This window comes from Scyliorhinus torazame, chromosome 3 (genome assembly GCF_047496885.1).
Source record: "Scyliorhinus torazame isolate Kashiwa2021f chromosome 3, sScyTor2.1, whole genome shotgun sequence".
Lineage (NCBI taxonomy): Eukaryota > Metazoa > Chordata > Chondrichthyes > Carcharhiniformes > Scyliorhinidae > Scyliorhinus > Scyliorhinus torazame.
This window is the reverse complement of record NC_092709.1, coordinates 89069702-89086804: the sequence shown is the minus strand read 5'-3', so window position 1 is coordinate 89086804 and position 17103 is coordinate 89069702. Positions and strand designations below refer to the sequence as shown.

The 17103-nt window shown below is 46.7% G+C and overlaps 1 protein-coding gene and 1 long non-coding RNA gene across 2 annotated transcripts in view; one reads left to right on the top strand and one right to left on the bottom strand.

Annotated features, from left to right (window-relative positions):
- LOC140408564 (uncharacterized) overlaps window positions 1-1531 on the bottom strand; it is a 23059-nt gene extending 21528 nt beyond the window's left edge. The window contains exon 1 of the long non-coding RNA XR_011940142.1: window positions 1309-1531. This is a non-coding gene — a long non-coding RNA (uncharacterized lncRNA). The remainder of the gene's footprint in view (window positions 1-1308) is intronic.
- On the top strand, window positions 1026-17103 carry msmo1 (methylsterol monooxygenase 1). The gene is made up of 5 exons (XM_072495941.1): window positions 1026-1521; window positions 11126-11274; window positions 12311-12437; window positions 14265-14419; window positions 15862-17103. Exons 1-5 carry the CDS (start codon window positions 1270-1272, stop codon window positions 16064-16066), a joined length of 888 nt encoding a protein of 295 aa, XP_072352042.1. The 5' UTR covers window positions 1026-1269; the 3' UTR covers window positions 16067-17103.

Genomic DNA, 17103 nt, shown 5'->3' with positions numbered 1-17103 from the left:
TTAGTCACTGGAATGCGTAACTGCTCAGTGCAGAGCCTGGGGGATTTCCCTCTTAAATGACCCCAGATTCCCTTCACCTGCCCTGGGGTAGCCTTCTAGTTCTTAGCACTTCTTGCACATCAGCTGTTAGTGCAAAATCATAAGCATGGGAACTCATTAAGACAAATCTAACAGCATTTGCAGATAACGTGAACAATCGATTAGATTCCAGAAATGCTTCTGAATTCTGGAAAGGTTTATGTAAAGATTGATGGCACCATAGCCGGCAGATGGGTTTCAATGAAGACGAGTATGAAGTGATCCATTTTGGGCCCGAGCAGAATTGAAATGATAAGTTAGGAACACTAGAGATCCAAAAAGATTTGTGGGATCCATGTATGCAAATCCCTAAAATATAGTGCCACATACAAAGAAGTCAAAAGCTTAATGGAATATTTGTCTTTAGAACTAAAGAGCTAGAATACCAAGTGTGGCAGGGGGGATGTTCAGTTTTGTACATGGTGCAAAGCCCCGGTTAGGCCATCTGGAATACTATTGGCTTTGGAAGTAGCGCAATGCAGATACCAGAATGTTACCTGGGGGCGGGGGCGGAGTGTTAGATTGAGGAATGATACGAATAAGACTTGTTTTCCCTGGCATATTCAGGATTTTTGAAATTAATTGATCCGAGTAGAGTGGGTCTTTTTCTACTGGTGAGAGCCCGGGGTGGGGGAAGATACATAATCTTAAAACTAGGTAAATAGATTTTACTTGGACATGAGTAAGAAAGAATTATTGTGGCAAGGCAGGGAGGATCAAATTAATGAATGGTAGAACAGGGCCGAAGGGCTGAATGGCCTGCTCTTATTTCCCACTGTCCACTAACTTGTCTGGAACTCTCCATTCGCTATTGGTTCCCGCTCCCGGTCTCGCGACCTCAGTCCACCCGTCCGGCCAATCAACGGCAGGCGTTCCATTCTGACGTCGGAACGCTTTTCTTCTGGCGGCCAATGGGCAGCGGTTCCTGAAGAAACAGCTGATAGGATGGAAGTCGATACAGCTGAGATGGAATGTCGATACAACTGGACGAGCAGCAACGCGCTGCATGACCGGGGTGGGGGACTCGAGTGCAACTACAGGACCGGCGACCGCATCGGGGGAACCGAGTGTAGCGAGAGCAGCCCCAGGACAGGGGGATTGAGTGCAGCGGGAGCGGCTCCAGGACCAGCGCCTTGAGTGCAGCGGGAGTATCTCAATCCCGCACGTTGGCACAGCATCAACATTACAGCAATGAATAGCAGTGGTGATGGCATCCTGAGCTCAGCCTACCTGGTTGTGGGGTATATGGACTCGAGGCTTCCTGTGAACCCGCTGCAGGCACCTTTCCGCAGCGCCTGGAATTACATGTTGAGCAATTATACCAAGTTTCAGATTGCAACCTGGGGCTCGTTACTTGTTCACGAACTCGTCTATTTCCTCTTCTGTTTGCCTGGGTTCATCTTTCAGTTCACACCTTGCATGCAGAAGTACAAAATCCAGCAGGTAAAAGAGTCTCCCGTACGAAACTTGCTGAACACGTTTCTGCTGTGCCACTTTAGAAGACAGTCTTCGTTTACTTAAAAACAAACTCCTTCGCCACGGGCAACCCAACGGCATAATTGTTTAATGTTATGTTGTTGAGGTGTGATTGCTGTAGTTGTGTGTGTCCAAACACACACAATAATGTCAAAGTCTTTAGCAGCTCGCTTTATGTTGGTCAGAGCGTGTGATTTTGTGCTATTGGGAAGATGATGGTGCAAAGCCGTCTTATTATGTGCCATGTTCTGTCATCTGCGTTTTGTAACACAGAGTGGGCCTATAAACCATCCTCTATTGCTAATTTCATTGTTTAGTTCATAGAATTTACAGTACAGAAGGAGGCCATTCAGCCCATCGAGTCTGCACCGGCCCTTGGAAAGAGCACCCCACTTAAGCCCACACCTGTAACCAATAACCCCAACCAACCTTCTTGGACACGAAGGGTAATTTAGCATGGCCAATCCACCTAATCTGCACATTTTTGGATTGTGGGAGGAAACCGGAGCACCCGGAGGAAACCCATGCAGCCACTGGGTTAACGTGCGGACTCCAAGCCGGGAATCGAACCTGGGGCCCTGGAGCTGTGAAGCAACTGTAACCACAGTGCTGTCCAAATATAGTCTGTGGCCTATTTGCCGTCACGATAGAATAACTACTAATCTTTTCATTGCACCTCTCCCCCCGCAACCCCCCCCCCCCCCCCCAAAAAAAAGTTACAATAAGGATAAAGGGTGTTTATGTCATGTGTCACATTATATATTTGATAAATACTTTGGGAAATAGAACATTTAGGCATTATTGATATGGCTCCACAATCTTGTATATGTCTTTACAATAGCTTTTTGATGTCATGCACATTTAGTATTAAAACAATACAACAATATAGTGTATTCCAATGCCATGAAGAATGCCATTTCTCATAGGTACAATTCAATGGTAAAAGTTTTTTGGGTCTACATCTCTAATTTTTCTGCATTAGATCAAATCCACACTGCTTATCTGCCATTTATCAATTTGAACTTTCTTGGTCTAATGTGGAATTACGTGGAATTTACATCACCAAAACAGGCCATTCGACCCAAGTGATCTAGCTTTCTATTCCACTAGTGGCAGCACGGTAGCATTGTGGATAGCACAATTGCTTCACAGCTCCAGGGTCCCAGGCTCGATTCCCGGCTTGGATCACTGTCTGTGCGGAGTCTGCAAGTCCTCCCCGTGTCTGCATGGGTTTCCTCCGGGTGCTCTGGTTTCCTCCCACAGTCCAAAGATGTGCAGGTTAGGTGGATTGGCCATGCTAAATTGTCCTTAGTTTCCAAAATTTCCCTTAGTGTTGGGTGGGGTTACTGGAGATAGGGTGGAGGTGTGGGCTTGGGTAGGGTGCTCTTTCCAAGGGCCGGTGCAGACTCGATGGGCCGAATGGCCTTCTACACTGTAAATTCTACGATTCTAGTGCACGTGGAACTTCAGTTTCATTCTCACGTTTAAGAACCAAGCATGTTTTGAAACAATCTCAATTTGTGCAAATGGTAGTATATGGCATATGTGGTTTGCACTCCACAATCCGTTAGTATTTACAATTTGCCAATAGCAAAATGCACTTTGCAGCACCGGACGAAGCAGTTTGGCCCATTGTGCTTGCACCAGCTTTTTGGCCGCACAGAACAATTCAAAATTAATACTGCTGCCCTGCTATTTCCCACTGAGATGTTCCCTAATTTTGCTTCATGTGGCACTGTGCACCTACTTGCTGCTGCTCCAAACTTTCATTTAGCTATTGCCAGTGAAGCAGGCGGTAGTGCTCATATCTGGGATGGTTACAATGTGCACAGACTAACTTCACATTAGTCAATGTGGAGCGCGGTTAGCGTCTGGATTCTAGTTCACACCCTGTTTGTTTCTATTGCAGGAAGAGGGTTTTTAAACTAATAGCACCTATTTTAATGTGCCGTAATCATCTTGGCTGTGATACTAAATATATAATGTGGAGATGCCAGCATTGGACTGGGGTGGGCACAGTCAGAAGTCTTACAACACCAGGTTAAAGTCCATCAGGTTTGTTTCGAATCACTAGTTTTCAGAGCACAGCTTCTTCCTCGGGTGAATCCTGAGGAATCAGATTCCTCCTGAGGAAGGAGCAGTGCTCCAAAAGCTAGTGATTCGAAACACACTTGTTGGACTTTGACCTGGTGTTGTAAGACTTCTTACTAAATACATAGTCACAGAAGAGGGTTTTAAAAGAAATGGCAAAAATGTGTAAGGAGGGAATTGCAGAATGTGGGGCAAGCTGGTTAAAGATACAGCCATCAGTAGGGGGATGGGAAGTGCAGGGTGTACTAAAAGCCAGGGGTGGTGCAATAGAAAATTCTGGGGAGATTAGTCAACCTATTTGATTGATGAGTAAGGCTGGTCATTCACTGTGATTTTGTCAGTCTTCTGATGTTTAGTTTCTTAGTTGTGCAGAGCCCTAATATCCATATATTCCTTATTCTGTGGTATATCCTTAGTTTAGTTATCTGTTAATGTGTTATATTTTACTCCCTCCTTACCTACCTCCACATACAATAATATTTAAAAAATAAATTAACGAGTACCCAATTCGTTTTATCCAATTAAGGGGCAATTTAGCGTGGTCAATTCACCTAACCTGCACATCTTTGAGTTGTGGGGGCGAAACCCACGCAAACACGGGGGGGAATGTGCAAACTCCACACGGACAGTTACCCAGAGCTGGGATCGAACATGGGACCTTGGTGCTGTGAAGCGGCTGTGCTAGCCACTGTGTGCCCGCTCCCCATACAATAATACCTTATAGACACGCCCACACACAATTGCAACTTAAAAAATTGTTTCAGTGCCTTTTAAAGGTGAAAGCGAAAATTGAGCCTGAGGTGGAATCTTTTTTTTAAAAAAATATATTTTATTCAAATTTTTCGGCCAAACAGAACAATACAAAGGTTTTCCCTTTTCACAACAATAAAACAATATAAATAACAGTGACCGTTTTAACAAGTAAATAAATAATATATAAACTAAATGGCGACTGCCATAACAAAAATTAATACAATATACATAACCAAGTACGAATATCTATACAAGAACCGCCCCTGAGGACCCACCCGAGCCCCCCCCCCCCCCCCGGGTTGCTGCTGTCACCTTCCTATTTCCTTTATCGTTCTGCGAGGTAGTCGATGAACGGTTGCCACTGCCAGGTGAACCCTTGAGCCGAACCCCTTAGCGCGAACTTTATCCGTTCTAACTTTATAAACCCTGCCATGTCATTTATCCAGGTCTCCACGCCCGGGGGTTTGGCTTCCTTCCACAGAAGCAATATCCTTCGCCGGGCTACTAGGGACGCAAAGGCCAAAACATCAGCCTCTCTCGCCTCCTGCACGCCCGGCTCTTCTGCAACCCCAAATATAGCAAACCCCCAGACTGGCTCGACCCGGACCCCCACCACCTTTGAAAGCACCTTTGCCACCCCCACCCAGAACCCCTGCAGTGCCGGGCATGACCAAAACGTGTGGGTGTGGTTTGCTGGGCTTCTCGAGCATCTCCCACACCTATCCTCTTCCCCGAAAAATTTACTGAGCCGTGCTCCAGTCATATGCGCCCTGTGTAAAACCTTTAATTGTATCAGGCTCAGCCTGGCGCATGAGGACGACGAGTTTACCCTACGTAGGGCATCAGCCCACAGCCCCTCCTCAATCTCTTCCCCCAGTTCTTCTTCCCATTTTCCCTTCAGCTCATCCACCATGATCTCCCCCTCGTCCCTCATTTCCCTGCATATATCTGACACCCTACCATCCCTCACCCATGCCCCTGAGATCACTCTATACTGAATCTCCTGCGTCGGGAGCTGCGGAAATTACCTCCCCTGTTGCCTCGCAAAAGCCCTCAGTTGCATGTACCGAAATGCATTCCCTTGGGGCAACCCATATTTTTCCGTCAGCGCTCCCAGACTCGCAAACGTCCCGTCTAAGAACAGATCTCTCAGTTGCACAATCCCAGCTCTCTGCCATGCTCCAAATCCCCCATCTATTCTCCCCGGGACAAACCTATGATTATTTCTTATCGGGGACCGCACCGAGGCTCCTGTCCTTCCTCTATGCCGTCTCCACTGCCCCCAAATTTTCAGTGTTGCCACCACTGGACTTGTGGTGTATTTCTTCGGGGAGAACGGCAACGGTGCCGTCGCCAGTGCTTGTAGGCTGATTCCGTTGCAGGACGCCATCTCCAATCTCTTCCACGCCGCTCCCTCCCCTTCTCCCATCCACTTACACACCATTGAGATATTGGCGGCCCAGTAGTATTCACTTAGGCTCGGTAGTGCCAGTCCCCCCCTATCCCTGCTACGCTGCAAGACCACCTTCCTCACTCTCAGGGTCTTCCCAGCCCACACAAAACTCATGACACTTTTCTCGATTTTCTTGAAAAAAGCCTTTGTGACCATCACCGGAAGGCACTGAAACACAAAAAGCAATCTCGGGAGGACTACCATTTTGACCGCCTGCACCCGACCCACCAGTGACAGGGGCACCATGTCCCATCTCTTAAAATCCCCCTCCATCTGTTCCACCAATCGTGTTAGATTAAGCCTATGTAAGGTTCCCCAACTCCTGGCTATCTGAATCCCTAAGTACCGGAAATCTCTTGTTACCTTCCTCAGCGGTAAATCATCTATTCCCCTGTTCTGCTCCCCCGGATGCACCACAAACAACTCACTCTTCCCCATATTCAATTTGTACCCCGAGAATTCCCCAAACTCCCTGAGTGTCTGCATTATCTCCGGCATCCTCTCCACTGGGTCCGCAACATACAGCAATAAATCATTTGCATACAATGATACCCAGTGTTCTTCTCCTCCCCTGAGTACTCCCCTCCACCTCCTGGAGCCCCTCAGTGCTATGGCCAGGGGCTCAATCGCCAATGCAAACAGTAGCGGAGACATCTATAAAGACGGAAGTAGTCAGACCTCTGCCTATTCGTGACCACACTCGCCACCGGGGCCCTATACAGCAGCTGTACCCATCCAATAAACCCTTCTCCAAACCCAAATCTCCTCAGCACTTCCCACAGATAGTCCCACTCCACTCTGTCAAATGCCTTCTCGGCGTCCATCGCCACCACTATCTCCGCCTCCCCCTCTGGTGGGGGCATCATCATCACCCCTAGCAGCCTCCGTATGTTCGTGTTCAGCTGTCTCCCCTTAACGAACCCAGTTTGATCCTCGTGGACCACCCCCGGGACACAGTCTTCTATCCTCGTCGCCATCACCTTGGCCAGGAGCTTAGCATCTACGTTTAAAAGGGAAATGGGTCTGTAGGACCCACGCTGCAGCGGGTCTTTTTCCTTCTTCAGAAGGAGCGATATCGTCGCCTCCGACATAGTCTGGGGCAACCTCCCCCTTTCCCTGGCCTCATTAAAGGTTCTCGTCAAAAGCGGGGCCAGTAGGTCCATATATTTCCTATAAAATTCCACCGGGAATCCGTCCGGTCCCGGGGCCTTCCCTGCCTGCATGCTCCCAATCCCCTTTACCACCACCTCCATCTCAATCTGTGCTCCCAGTCCCGCTCTCTCCTGCTCCTCCACCTTCGGGAATTCCAGCTGATCCAGGAAACACATCATTCCCTCCTTCCCCTCCGAGGGCTGAGCCTTATATAACCTCTCCTAGAATACCTTGAACACCCCGTTCACACTCTCCGCTCCCCGTTCCATCTCTCCCTCCTCATCTCTCACCCCACCTATCTCCCTCGCTGCTCCCCTCTTCCTCAGTTGGTGGGCCAATAGCCGACTCGCCTTCTCTCCATACTCATACTGTACTCCCTGTGCCCTCCTCCACTGTACTTCTGCCTTACCCGTGGTCAGCAGGTCAAATTCCACATGTAGCCTTTGTCTTTCCCTGTACAGTCCCTCCTCCGGTACTTCTGCATATTGCCTGTCCACCCTCAGAAGTTCTTTCATCAATCGCTCCCTTTCTTTACCCTCTTGCTTCCCTTTATGTGCCCTTATGGATATCAGTTACCCTCTGACCACCGCCTTCAACGCCTCCCAGACTACTCCCACCTGAACCTCTCTGTTGTCATTAAGCTCCAAGTACCTTTCGATACACCCCCTCACCCTTAGACATACCCCCTCATCCGCCAGTAAGCTCATATCCATTCTCCAGAGTGGGTACTGTTCTTTTTCCTCTCCTACCTCCAGGTCTACCCAATGTGGAGCGTGGTCCGAAATGGCTATGGCCGTATACTCCGTCCCTTTCACCTTCGGAATCAGTGCCCTTCCCAAGACAAAAAAGTCTATCCGTGAGTATACTTTGTGAACATGGGAGGAAAATGAGAACTCCTTACTCCTAGGCCTATTAAATCTCCAGGGATCTACTCCTCCCATCTGCTCCATGAAGTCCTTGAGCACCCTGGCTGCTGCCGGCCTCCTCCCGGTCCTGGACCTCGACTGGTCCAGCCCTGGATCAAGCACCGTATTGAAGTCTCCCCCCATTACCAACTTTCCCGCCTCCAGGTCCAGGATAGGTCCCAACATACGCCTCATAAAATTTGCATCATCCCAATTCGGGGCGTATACGTTCACCAGAACCACTGCCTCCCCTTGCAATCTGCCACTCACCATCACATATCTACCCCCACTATCCGCCACTATGGTCTTTGCCTCAAACAGTACCCGTTTCCCCACTAAGATAGCCACCCCCCTATTCTCCGTATCTAAACCCGAATGAAACACCTGCCCCACCCATCCTTTACGTAGTCTGACCTGGTCTATCAGTTTCAGGTGCGTCTCCTGCAACATAACCACATCTGCCCTTAATTTCTTTGTGTGCGAGTACCCGTGCCCTTTTAATCGGCCCGTTCAGCCCTCTCACCTTCCACGTGATCAGCCGGGTTGGGGGGTTCTTTACCCCCCCCCCCCTTGTCGACTAGCCATCCCCTTTTTTAACCCAGCTCCTCACCCGGTTCCCACGTACCCATATATCCCACCGACGGTGCCCCCCCCCCGTCTCGACCACCCCATCCCATAACAGCTCCCCTTTCTCCTTAACAGCAGCAACCCAGTTAACCCCCCCCCTCTCTCCGCTAGATCCCCCTCTAGCGTAGTTGCATCCCCCATGTTGCTCCCAGAAGTCAGCGAACTCAGGCTGACCTCGGCTTCCCCCCTTATCCTCGGCCCCCACTGTGCGAGGCCCCCTCCTTCCTGTGTCCCCGTTCCCGCCACAATTACCATAGCGCGGGAACAAAGCCCGCGTTTCCCACTCGGCCCCGCCCCTAATGGCGCATTTCCCTTCTCCTTCCCCTTTCCGTCCCACCGGCACCCACAGTTCCTCATACCCCCCGCCCCCCCCCCCCCCCCCCCCCCCCCCAAAAACATGGGGAAGAGAGAAAAGTTACAGGATCACAGAATTAACAAATTGAAAAATCCTCCCCCCCCCCCCTACCCCCCTTTCTCCTTCCTCGCCCCACATAATCACCCCACCACTTTGTCCCAGAAGCTCTTTCTCTCGCCAGACTATTCCAGCTTCTCGTCCACAATGAATGTCCACGCCTCTTCTGCCGTCTCAAAGTAGTGGTGCTTCCCTTGGTGTGTGACCCACAGTCTCGCCGGTTGCAACATTCCGAATTGAACCTTCTTTTTGTGAAGCACCGCCTTAGCCCGATTGAAACTTGCCCTCCTTCTCGCCACCTCTGCACTCCAATCCTGGTATACGCGGATCACCGCGTTCTCCCACCTACAGCTCCGAGTTTTCTTCGCCCATCTGAGGACCGTCTCTCTGTCATTGTAGCGGAGAAACCTCACCACTATAGCTCGAGGTATTTCTCCAGCCTTTGGTCTTCGCGCCAGAACTCGATAGGCTCCCTCCACCTCCAAAGGGCCCGTCGGGGCCTCCGATCCCATTAGCGAGTGAAGCATCGTGCTCACATATGTCCCGACGTCCGCCCCTTCTACGCCTTCGAGAAGACCCAGAATTCTTAAATTCTTCCTCCTCGAGTTATTCTCCAGTGCTTCCAACCTCTCCACACACCTTTTGTGCTGCGCCTCGTGCGTTTCTGCCTTCACCACCAGGCCCTGTAATTCTTCCTCGTTTTCAACAGTCTTTGCCTTCACGACCCGAAGCTCCAGCTCTTGGGTCCTCTGCTCCTCCTTTAGCCCTTCAATCGCCTGTAATATCGGGGCCAACACCTCCTTCTTCAACTCCTTCTTCAGCTCTTCCACACAGCGCCGCAGGAACTCTTGTTGCTCCGGGCCCCATAACAAACTGCCACCTTCCGACGCCATCTTGCTTTGAGCTTCCCTTCCTTGCCGCTGCTCCAGAGGATCCTCCGTAATCCGGCCGCTATCCTCTCCCTTTTCCATGCGTGTCCGGGCGGATTCCCTTCTGGTTTACCGCACAGTGTTTTTAGCCGTTTAAATTGCCGTTGGGGCTCCTATTAAGAGCCCGCCTGAGGTGGAATCTTGGCAGTCTTTTAAAACCAGGTCGTGAGTTTGCGAGGCAAAGTGCTTTTGAAAGAATTCCAGAGAGCAGAAAATGTTACCCAAACCAACAGTAGTGGTGAAAGATTGACATTTGTCAGAGTAAGAGAACTCTGTTGATCCAGAATTAGAGCTAAAGTGGCTGGAGATTTCCCATAGGAATTTAATGGAAATGACCAGGAGCTTTATGTTGATTGATTGGGGCCAGTGGAGCCTGGATGAGAGTGGGGCAATGGGTATTTGGAACTTTGAGCAGGAGAGGCTTGAACTTCAGAGTTTTGGATTAGATAAATTCATGAAAGAAATGGAACACTCCTGAAGAAAATCATAAAGGAAATAAAACCTTGAGGCAAATGTGTGGTTTGTATTCCAGAGTTGTGAAAAAGGTGGACTGAATATAGGATTTTAAGCTTTGCACGTAATCGAATACAATACTGAACTGGTGCCCAATCACCAACCTAAGATGTTTGATGGGGCCAGAAGTACGCAGAAGCATATCAGAGCTAAACTGATGGCGTCAGTTTTGTGAACATTGACTCACATAAAATTTCAACCCATTGAAGACCTAATGTTGGACAGACAACAGCAATATTCAGCAACCCTTGCCCAGACTGGTGATTTGAACTGGAGTCGCAAGTTCCACCTTCTGGGCAAAGACATTTCTCCTGAATTCCTTGTTCGATTTATTCATGGCTATCTTGTGTAGTTGTGGATTTCTACAATTGGAAACATTTTCTCTACATCTTCGTTGAAAATAAATGGACCACATCGATGTAGCCTGCATGTAGCTAGTTTTAATATTTATGTTCATATAATATCTCATTGCTGTAAAATCCAGAGGCAATATATTTAGAAACTCTTTTTTTAAGATAACTCAATGTTTTAAATGTAGTACTGGAGGGGTTTCATGTGCTGTCAATTTCGTCAGGTGACATTAGTTACCTAGTGTGCAATAGAACTTTGCCAGGGGGTTACATGGGCTAACAGCCACCAACAGTTGTTTCTATTTTAATGCAAGTTTTTCTTCGTGCGAGAGACTTATTGTGATTCAGATTGTTTTCTATGTTGTCTATGTTTCTTTTCCTTCCAGGACAAACCAGAAACTTGGGAAAAACAATGGAAATGTTTCAAGGTGCTGCTCTTCAATCATTTCTGTATCCAGTTACCCATGATCTGTGGCACCTATTATTTCACTGAATACTTCAACATCCCTTACACCTGGAATTCTATGCCCAGATGGTACTTTTGTATTATATTTGCTGTACCTTTGGTGGTTGTGGAGAGTTTATTTTAGTTGTACCCCTCTCTTTAAATTCAAAAATGACTTTCATTTGCTTTATTAGAATACCTGCTGTGTTATTTGGGAAACATTAGTTGGGACTTTTCTCTTTTAAAAAAAAAGGAGTGCTTAAGAATTATAGTGCCTCTCATGAATTCAGGACTCCAAGACCTTTGCAGCCAGTTAATATTATTGAATTTTAATAATTGTTGCCGTGTAGGGAAGATGGCAATCAATTTGAACACAGCAAGGACCTAAAAACAGCAATCAGGGAAAAAAGATCAGATGATCTGTTTCAGTGGTGTCGATTGAAGGATGAATGTTGGCCAAGACACGAGGAAGAATTACCCTACTCTTTGAATGATAAATTTTTTAGATTCACCAGCTGGGGCAGATAGGCCCTTGGTTTAATGTCCCGTTTGAAAAACAGTATCTCTGACAATGCAGCACTCTCTCGATCTATATTGTATTCTCGGGGTGTGGGATGTGAACCTACAGTCTTCTGTGTAAACCTCCAGTGGCCCATTGCCACTTTAAACACAACCAGTGATGTGCTTAACCAAATGACTTGTAGTTAAATACTACATAAACCTTGTTGAAGAAGGGAGGTGGTGAAATTGCAGGAAGGTTTTGTTCAGGTCCATTTAGCCTCCCTTGATGAATGGGCTCCATCACACCTTCGTCTACAGCCTGAGATTTGTTTTCTAGATCCAGCCTCCTTAACCTGGCCACAAGTAATTGAATTTCAAAAAGCCATGCTGCCCTCAAATGAATAATAATCTATTATGTTAAGACTTTAAAAAGAATTAGCAGATGCCTTCGTCTTGGATTGTACGTAAGGATGTACACAAGGATGTTATCAGTATTATGAATGTAATACATCATTACTTAATCTTTTCCACGATTCTTCTAAGCTTTCAAATTGCATGATGCCAGCAATATGCAAAATTGTTAATTGGAGGCGCATGCTCCTAACTATACCCTATGAATCACCAGGTACATGCTGCTCTCGCAGTGCTTCGGTTGTGCAGTTATTGAGGATACCTGGCATTATTTCTTGCACAGACTGTTGCATCATAGGAGAATCTACAAATATATTCACAAGGTGCACCATGATTTCACAGTAAGTTCCAAAGCGTACTATTTTTTTCTTTTGGAAATTGCGTGCACATTGACTAAAGTGCTAGAAGTATGAGTAAATTGCCCTCTTAATCTTCAGAATTTTCCATGCAACCTGTAAGATTCCAGTTACTCTATAATGCAGTTGTACTAATTTGTAATGGTGCAACTTCTTGGTGGAATTCCCCCAGTGAGTTTGGTGACTGGCAGGAGCGGAGAATCCACTCAGGCCTTCCAATCTTGTGTCACACCAATGTGCAATTACATTGTTCTAAAATCCGATTGCTAAAAGATAGCATGCTTAAGGTGGGACTCAGTTTGCAAGAGACTTCAATGTGAGTACAACCTTCCTGCCATAGTGCTGCACTGATGCGCTGTACATCACTCTGCCGAGGCAGACTGGTTCCTGCCCTCCCACCTCTATGTCGAACTGGTCTTCATGGCCAGCATTGTGCTACTCGATCCATGGATCCTGCTGTGTCGGATCAATAGAGTGCTTGGGGTTGGGGAATACAGGGGTCTCCTTCCCACTGGTGCGACTAGGGGGGTGGGGGAGTTGGAGTGTGTGGTGGCGGGAGCACGTGGATGGTCTGGGATCGTAATAAAAGCTCACAAACAATGGGGTCAAAGGGATGCCACATTAGCTTACTGGCAGGGGTTGGACGAAGACTCCAGATGTGGTAGGTAAAGATCCAACTGGGTCATGGGCGCCTCTCACGGTCTGGTGAATACAGTTGGACTGGAGAGAGTGAAACGAGTGTGCTGGACTTGTATGTTAATATGGTGCCAGGTTCTTATGGTGCCAGGCTCTTTGAGCTCACCAGCTGATGGGGGGGCAGACTAATCTGCTGCTGGCCTGCCAGTAGAGTCGGAGGAGAACTCACACTTCCTCCAGGCACAGCATCCCATCATTTTGGCCAGTGGACAAGGTGCCACCGGATCCACCCTTAGTCTTAAAAATTAAGAATTCTACCCCTTTTTCCATTCTAATTTTGGACTTCAATTTGCTAGATTAAGTTCTTGATGTTGATTCATCAGCATTTTGCTGATTGTGTTTAATTTCCTCTGATACTTCTGTATGATTGTGTTTTTAAATTTAAAAAAATGCAATTCAGTCTTTGAAATTGATTAGATCTTTTTTGTTTAGAAAAGAAAAGCACATAGCACCTTTTAAAATTTTCTTCCCTTTTGTCCGTCGATCGTGGTCATCACTGACCAGGCCAATGTTTATTTACCACTCCGAATTTCCCTTGAGAAGTTGTAATGAGCCACTTTCTTAGACTTTGATTTATTTGAAGGATAGTTTCAGAAAATATTGAACTTTTTTATTAGAATACCCAATTATGTTTTTTTCAATTAAGGGGCAATTTAGCATGGCCAATCCACCTACCCTTCACATCGTTTTGGGTTGTGGGGGTGAGACCGACGCAGACTAGGGGAGAATGTGCAAACTCCACACGGACTGGAATCGAACCTGGGTCCTTGGCGCTGTGAGGCAGCAGTGGTAACCACCGCCACCACCATGTTTCCAGAATATCGAATACTGCAAATATCCTCTTTACTTGTTCTGATGTTGACATTGTGGGGGGGTTGGGGGGAGAGACATGGTTGGCTCACCCAGCTGGACACCTAGTGTGTGGAGAGTTCAGTGCCAAAACCACTGGGGTTTGAGCCTCATTCTGGCTGAGGTACACTCAGGGCCTTATCTTACCTGTAGTAAACAAATCACAGCACTTTGCTATGGCCCAATAACTGCCACGGACCAGGTTCCAAAAGTCCAATTTTACCATAAATTGAACTATGCTATATTTATTTAAGTGTTTTCTTCTAGTCTCCATTTGGCATGCAAGCTGAATATGCTCATCCGTTGGAGACCATTGTTCTTGGAGCAGGCTTCTTCATTGGAATCATGACCTTCTGTAATCACGTGATGCTGCTGTGGGCATGGGTCGCTTTCCGCCTGCTGGAAACTATTGATGTTCATAGGTAGGCCTGAATAATTTGTAGAGGTGAAACAATTTAGCTGCTTAAAATGCAAGTCAACAAATTACAAGCAAAAGATTGGAATGGCCTTGCCCATTTAACGAACCGTTACTGTTGTTATCAATTAAAATGTGCTGAAAGAAATGGTGAATAATGAACCTCTTTTGCAGCCCCCCCCCCCAAAAATGCAAGTAATAATCTTTCTTGGGTAAAGGGGCTAAAACTACACCTATTTCTGTTTTCCTTTCATTCCTACTAAATTGGATCATTTCACACATTCCCAAATTCTATTTCATTTGCCACCTTTTTGTCCAATCACCTTAACTTCTCTTTGCAACCTTTATGTCCTTGTCGCAGCTTACTTTCTCACCAGTTTTGTATCATTAATAATATCGTTATAATATTCTTGGTCCTCTCATCAAAATTACTGATGTGGATTGTAAATCGCTGAGGCTCAAGCATTGATGCTTGTGGCATTCCATTGGTTACACCTGTCATCCTGAAAACGTCTGTTTTGTGTCCATTAATTGTGCATCGTTCTCAATCCATTCTAATACATAATTATATGAATCCATGGGAAAAGCCCATGTTTCCAGACTTTTTTTTAAAAATTGGCTGTAGAATATTAGTGTCACTGGCTCGGCCAACATTTGTTGCCCATCCCTAATTTTCCTTGAGCAGGTGGTGGGGACATAGGTGCTCGTATGGAGCTATTAGGAGGCTCAGCACTGGCCTGAATTTGTCATGATCTCTCCCTCCTTTGGTTAAACAAGTTAACTTAAAAAACAAATGTGCTAGCTTTTCTTTCATTATTCATTTTTTTTTTTAAATGGGCGTTTGCCCTGGCTCTTGTCCCGAAAGCTGAAACGCTGAGAGATTTGCCTTTATCGAGGGCTGCAACTTCCAAGGACCCCACTTACACTAGGATCCTGGAGGTTGTGGTGTGTCTGAATGGGCTGCAGAGGAGCCCACACTTATGGTTGCACTGGGACTTGTCATGTGGGACATGCGCTGATTGTTCAGGAGGTACACAGATTTCTATGTAGAATTTTTATGAGGGGGGAGGGTAGCTGTAATGAAAACTTATACACTGCTACATTACCACCATCAAATAAGAAATTCCAAAGAGTCAAAGAACACTTGCCTGTCATTGAGTTGAACATGTCTTCAAGCGGCATGTCTTCAGCTGGTGATGCTGAATAGGCTGTGACTCTGCTGGCAGCGGGCTGCGCTGCTAGATCTCTGCAGTGACCTTGCCGGGGGACCCATGCTGCACACAGGACAAGCAGGTTCCTGTTGCTGCTTACAACCAAAGTCATGCAGTTAATGATGAATGCCTTCACTTTGCTGATCTAGGCCATTATTGTAGCTAATTTGTTTCTAGTAATGATACTCTGTCAATCTTAATTAGTATTATTTTAATATCTTGAATTTCTTGCCTCCAGTGGTTATGACCTTCCTATGAATCCCTTGCATCTGATTCCATTTTATGCTGGAGCTCGGTTCCATGACTTCCACCACATGAACTTTATTGGAAACTATGCTTCAACCTTTACCTATTGGGACAAAATCTTTGGAACTGACTCCCAGTTCAACACACACTATGCAGTGTTAACCAACAAAGAAAAATTAGAAGATAAGATGAACTGAAGCCAACCAGTGTGTCACACACCATTGACTAGTCCTCTTTCCAAGTTTCTGATTCAGGCCAGGCATATTGATTTGTCTGTCCTGGGCTTCTACTAAGTCTCCACTGAGTCAATTCCTGCTGTAAGTGGTATTATTTGGACTGTACTGGTGTCAAGTTTATATTCTGTCGAATCCCTACAGTGCAGAAGGAGGCCATTCAGCCCATTGAGTTTGCACCGACCCTCTGAAAGAGCACCCCATTGTGGTCCACTCACCTGCCCCAACCCTGTAACCCCATCTAACCTGCACGTCTTTGGAGTAATTTAGCACGGCCAATCCACCTGACCTACACATCTTTGCACTGTGGGAGGAAACCGGAGCACCCGGAGGTAACCCACAGAGACACTGGGAGAATGTGCAAACTTCACACAGGCAGTCACCCAAGGCCAGAATCGAACCCTGGTCTCTGATGCTATAGCTCCAGAAACATTTGAGATCTGAAGGTAGGAATTCCAACCCCTGGGGTCTTGACATCTCTTCCTATTTGACTATTGTCCTATAAATTCATCAAACCAAATAAAACGTTTACAGTACAACATTAAATGGGGCATAATGTCATTGCCACTGCTAACCAATCAGACTACTAAAATTTGCATTGCCTTTTTTATATCTTAAGACAGTGTGCATTATGTTCCCGCTCAATAATAATGCATCTTGATCATCTTTACTATTGTCACAAGTAGGCTGGGTCACGTGTTCGATTCCCACTTGGGTCACTGTGCGGAGTCTGCACGTTCTCCCCATGTCTGCGTGGGTTTCCTCCCACAAGTCCCACTGGACGTTCTGAATTCTCCCTCTGTGTACCCGAACAGGTGCCGGAGTGTGGCGACTTGGGGACTTTCACTGTAACTTCTTTGCTGTGTTAATGTCAGCAGTTGCATAGTTTCAAGCCACTTTGATTAATAATCATTTAGAAGTATTGGGTGTGAATTCGCAGGACAGCTTTCACAGATATCCTGAATGCTCAGCCATGAGAGAGAACCTTCCTTAAACTGGAT

Excerpts from the sequence above, each read along its gene's own strand:
- msmo1 (XM_072495941.1), top strand. The coding sequence starts at position 1,270 with ATGAATAGCAGTGGTGATGGCATCCTGAGCTCAGCCTACCTGGTTGTG. Across the intron at positions 12,438-14,264 it reads AGGTGCACCATGATTTCACA|TCTCCATTTGGCATGCAAGC; the intron begins GTAAGTTCCAAA and ends GTTTTCTTCTAG. Across the intron at positions 14,420-15,861 it reads GAAACTATTGATGTTCATAG|TGGTTATGACCTTCCTATGA; the intron begins GTAGGCCTGAAT and ends TCTTGCCTCCAG.